This window comes from Haemorhous mexicanus, chromosome 10, assembly GCF_027477595.1.
Source record: "Haemorhous mexicanus isolate bHaeMex1 chromosome 10, bHaeMex1.pri, whole genome shotgun sequence".
NCBI lineage: Eukaryota > Metazoa > Chordata > Aves > Passeriformes > Fringillidae > Haemorhous > Haemorhous mexicanus.
Window position 1 is genome coordinate 19,418,942 of NC_082350.1, and position 4,868 is coordinate 19,423,809.

Sequence of the window (4,868 nt, forward strand, 5' to 3'; positions counted from 1 at the left end):
TGGATCAGGGTCGAAGTCGCTTGATTTCATTAACAGTAGGGTCTGTACTACGACTTTTACAACGCCGTGATTCTGAGCTTCGAGCAGCCCCAATCCCCACCCTGTCCCGATCTTCTGTCCCTGTCCCCGCCCCTCAGGCCTTGTCGCTGTCCCTGTGTCCCTGTCCCCGCCCCTCAGGCCTGTCCCCAGCCTCTGTACCTGTCCCCGCCCCTCAGGCTCTGTCCCCGCCCCTCAGGCTCTGTCCCCGCCCCTCAGGCTCTGTCCCCACCCCTCAGGCCGTGTCCTCTCCCATTCCCTCAGGCCCCGCCCATTCCCGGGGCGGTTCCCGGCGCCGTTCCCGCCCCTCGCTTTACGGCAGCGGCCGCGGTTTGCGGCGGGCGGTCGGTGCGGGCCGGGCCGGGTTGCGCTCGGGGCGGACATGGTGAGTGAGGGTTGCCCGTGCCCGGCCCAGCGGCTCCCGAGGGCCCGCGGGCTGGGCTCGGCCTTGGCCGCGGAGCGAGGGCCCCGCAGAGGGCGCTGGCTCCGCTCTCGGCCCCGCACCCCGCGGTGAACGCGGCGCCGCCGGGCCGGGATCCCCTCGTTCCCCGCAGCTCGGGGGTCCCCGCCCCGCCGCCCTCGCCGTGTCCCCCCGGGCGCCGTGCCCCCGGCTGGCCGTGTCGCGCCCGCCGTGCCGTGCCGGGCTGGTGGCGGCGTGTCCGCCCCGCTGTGCGCGCTGCCGGGGGCTCCTGGCGCTGCCCTCCGGTAAACAAACGCTGTGTGTGTTCGTTCCCATGCAGGCCAGCACGATGGTGGCGGTCGGCCTGGCCATAGCGGCAGCCGGATTCGCAGGTGTGTGGGGGACGGGCGGGCACTGAGCACCCAGCTGTACCCGCACAGCCTGGGGTACTGAGCCGGGCCTCGGGGCTGATCTCGAGGTAGTTTAATAGCTGCTCTTTTGGGAGAGTCTGTATTGATGGCTGTAATGAAACAAAAGATCAAAGTTCTTACTATTTCATGTCCCAAAAATGTTTATTCCACACTCTAATCCACACGTTACCAGCTGCACTGAATTGGTAAATGTTTGTTCATGGAGCTATATTTAACCTCAGTCAACGCTGGTCTCTTTAAGGTCGCTATGCAGTAAAAGCTTTGAAGCAAATGGAGCCACAGGTGAAACAAGCCCTTCACAACCTACCAAAACCTGTAAGTTTTTTTATTTAAAACTTTACTTGGTGTAATAACTACAGACTGTTGTCTCTGTTTAGCATTGCTGTATTTTCTCCTGTGTTTTGTCAGTAGCAACAATTAATTGCAGCAATTCTGGTGATGACTGGCTAATAGAGAACTTGTTTGGGCAAGGTTAAGTAATTATTTAAATAATGATGCTCTACTTCACCTGAATTTCCTATTACAAGTGAAGTTTTGCCATTTTTACAGACTAAAAGCTCAGCAGCTACTAAAGCTATAATGAGTCGTTTTATCTGATACTTAGAAATTAGTGTGTTTTAAACTAATATGTTTTCTCTTTCAGGCCTTCAGTGGTGGTTATTACAGAGGTGGATTTGAACCCAAAATGACTAAACGAGAAGCAGCTTTAATACTAGGAGTGAGGTAAAGGAGATTGATCAGAAGTGAAAGGTGAACAGCATTCCAAAGCCACTTGTAGTCCAAATAAGCCATTTCAGGGAGCCTTGGGGTTCACTTGGTGTGAGGAACACAGTTCTGATGTTCCCTGTGGTTCCTGTCAGCGCTGAGGGGTTCCAGGTGGATGCAGTGTGAAGGTGCTGCAAACCCAAATTCTTGGATCTGGAATGCATTCATCACTTCTGGAACGTTGTAGATCTGACTAGGGTGGCAATCCCTGCCTAAGCACTTGAGGCCAAATACACAAATCCATCAAATAACAACTTTCAACTGTGAATTTTTTTGGGATTCTGGAGGGTTTTTTACCTTAATAAATCTAGCAATTTTTTTTTGTCTTACAGCCTTTAAAAAGTTAAAAAAAAAAAGTTAAAACATAGTTCTGTTTCTTTTTAAGTGTGTGGATGACCCCCACCCCACTAGCGTGCTGTAGCATGTCTTTGTCAGCAAACAGTGCTTTGCAAAAGCCCTAGAAAGCCTCTCCAGGTTTTACACACTGCATATCAGTAGTGGGAAAAGATAAACATACATGTTAGTTAGAGAATTTATGGTGAGACAGAGTGCTCACTTGTTCTCAGACAGCTTCTGATGATCTGGGGAATTTCATGAGGATCCCTTAAGTCAGTTTTCTCTCTCTTTCAAAGCCCTACAGCCAACAGAAATAAAATTAGAGAGGCTCATAGACGGATCATGCTTCTGAATCATCCAGATAAAGGTAAGGAAATTAAGCCACTTTGATGAGTTAATACATGTTTCTAACACAGATGAATAGTTGTGTAGGGAGGAAGTCAGTGATACATAACCACCTCAACTTCTAAAAAGCCCACAGAAAACGGAGTGAAAACAAATCTTATGAGGGTGCCTTCATCCACATGGTCTAGAGCATATTTTTGTGTGTGGATGTTTTAAAAGCAAGCAGACAGGTTCAGCAGGTCAGTTTGTTAGCTGCTCTATCTTCTATGAATACCAGAGTAGAATATTGTTTGTTAAAATGAGACTTAAAATTGCCTTAAGTTTAGATGAAACCCCAGAGTACCCGTGTGTGTTTTATATTCCATGTGAAAGTTTGAGTCCATGTGAATGCCTTGGGAGTTCCCCATAAATGGCAAATACTGAGCCTTCCACAGCTGCTGGAGACATTTAATTATGAAATATTCCTGTTAGTGGTACTCTGAGGCTCAGAATCTAGTTATGCTTGAAGTTAGTAACTCAGGGCATTAATACCTATTCTAAATTCTGTTCAGTGAGTCAGAATCATGTGTTGGTGTTTGACATTTAGCTTCTTAATCATTGCTTAAAAGGTAAAATGGCTTCTTTTAAAGTGACTGTTGAATTCCTTACTTCTATGGACCAGAATGATCCATGGGGATATGGCTTTCATAGGTATTATCAGCTGAAAGTTACCTCAGAAATTAACCTTACTGAACATATGCAGGAGCTAAAAATAGCATTTGATGTTGTACATGACCTAAACACATTAATCTTCAAGTAAAACATTATAGTGCAATTAATGGTATACGTGCTACCAACACAGTCATTGTCCCTCATAGCTTTACAGTATTTCACTCTGGATTCTGTCTCAGTTTCTCTGAGCAATTTTTTGCCTTGTTTGAAAACTGATCCGGTCCCTTGGTACAGCAGCACTTTAGCTGGCCAGGGTTATCTGCAGACCTGTTAGTTCCATGTCTCTGTACTCACGACTGTGCTAAGTCAGTGGTGACCAATTCATGTATGACTGATAAAACTGGAGGGGAAAAAACACTCCAGGAAAATTAAAGCAGCATAACAGGAGTGAGTGGTCTGACACCGAGCTCCTGCAGTGGCTCTGAGTGAACTCAGGTGCCTTCAGTCATATCAAGTTTGTTCTTTATCTGGCAGAAAGACCACACTCTTTCTTCCTGTATCCTGTGGCAGTATTATCAACACAGGAGAAAAATGTTGGGTTTTTTAATCTGAGGTTCTTTTTCTTCTAGGTGGATCTCCATATGTAGCAGCCAAAATCAATGAAGCTAAGGATCTACTAGAAGACCAAGCTAAAAAATGAATGAGAAAGAAAATCACTCATTCAGAGGGTTTGTCCCTGCAAATTATTATTTTTGATAAATGACTTAAGAAAAGTTCTAATGTCAGTTTTTGACTTGATATAAATGAAGCTGGAAATACAAATCCAGGGAGGTGCTCCCCACTTGGTCACTTTTTTTTGGAAATACGTGAGGGAGTGAAGCTTAAAGATTTTTTTCATAGCTGTTCTTTATTAAACAGCAAAATCTGCCACTCAAATACTGTCAGTGCTTGAGAGCAGTAACTTGGTAAGGCCAGTGTGTTACCAGGCACAGGTAAACTCATGTGCTGTCTCCTAATTTCTGTTGAACTGGCCCTGCTTAAAGTTCACGCTGCTGCTCTTCCATCTGCTAAAATTAGCACACTGAACCTGTTTGGGAAGGGGGTGGAAAAACCAAGAGGATTTATTGGACAGGAGGAACTGGGAGAGATGTGTGGTTGTCTCTGCCTGGAGAAATAAAGTACAGGAAACAATGTACTCCCTTGTCCTTGCCTTGTGAAAAACAAGGTTGGTTAAGTGTTACTGATGGATCTGGAACACCCCAGATTTTTTTAGTAACTTTTAGTTTTGACAGGTTTTAATAGCATTTAATAAATTCCATATTTGTAATAGAAGTCCTGTAGTTTTATACATTATTGTACACTACAAAGCCAGAGCTCACACTGAGGTTTGCATTTATGGTGATTAGGAGACAGAAACTCTTTACATCAGTTGCTGATTCCTGAGCTGGATTTGTGCTCTGTGGAGCTTTTCACACCCAGCAGCTTGTGAGGATCTCAGCTGTGGCCAGGGAGCTCTGTCATACTCCCAAGAGTCTTCCCAGTGTTTCTGCCACTACAGCAAAGCACTGCACAGCACCTCTGGGAGTTAATGCCTACCTGGGCATAAACACAGTGGGGCTGAAAGCTTCCACTGCCAGAAACTGGATTTGGGAGTGCTGCTGGAAGCATCTCAACCTGTGAGTGCTGCCTGCTGTGCTACAGCATTGCTGTGGATGAGTTCTGGGCTGTTCAGGAAGGATTACCATAGTAATCCTTAACATTACAACCTCCCCAGAAAGGCAGTAATTTTGCTCTGCTACAGAATTTAAAGCAGGGTGAAGGACAGCTGGATCTCTGGAGTCAGCACAGGCCAAGCCAGATGCAGAATGTTCTGAAGTATTTCCCAGCCAAACACTACTGACTTA

The 4,868-nt window shown here is 46.4% G+C and overlaps 1 protein-coding gene across 1 annotated transcript; it reads left to right on the top strand.

The window, feature by feature from the left end:
- Window positions 1-310: 310 nt before the first annotated feature.
- DNAJC19 (DnaJ heat shock protein family (Hsp40) member C19) lies at window positions 311-4,159 on the top strand. The gene is made up of 6 exons (XM_059855715.1): window positions 311-421; window positions 777-828; window positions 1,109-1,182; window positions 1,511-1,590; window positions 2,265-2,335; window positions 3,594-4,159. Exons 1-6 carry the CDS (start codon window positions 419-421, stop codon window positions 3,662-3,664), a joined length of 351 nt encoding a protein of 116 aa, XP_059711698.1. The 5' UTR covers window positions 311-418; the 3' UTR covers window positions 3,665-4,159.
- The last annotated feature ends 709 nt before the right edge of the window (window positions 4,160-4,868 follow it).

Coding starts and splice junctions, on each gene's coding strand:
- DNAJC19 (XM_059855715.1), top strand. Junction 829..1,108: donor AGCGGCAGCCGGATTCGCAG/GTGTGTGGGGGA, acceptor GGTCTCTTTAAG/GTCGCTATGCAGTAAAAGCT. Junction 1,591..2,264: donor GCTTTAATACTAGGAGTGAG/GTAAAGGAGATT, acceptor TCTCTTTCAAAG/CCCTACAGCCAACAGAAATA.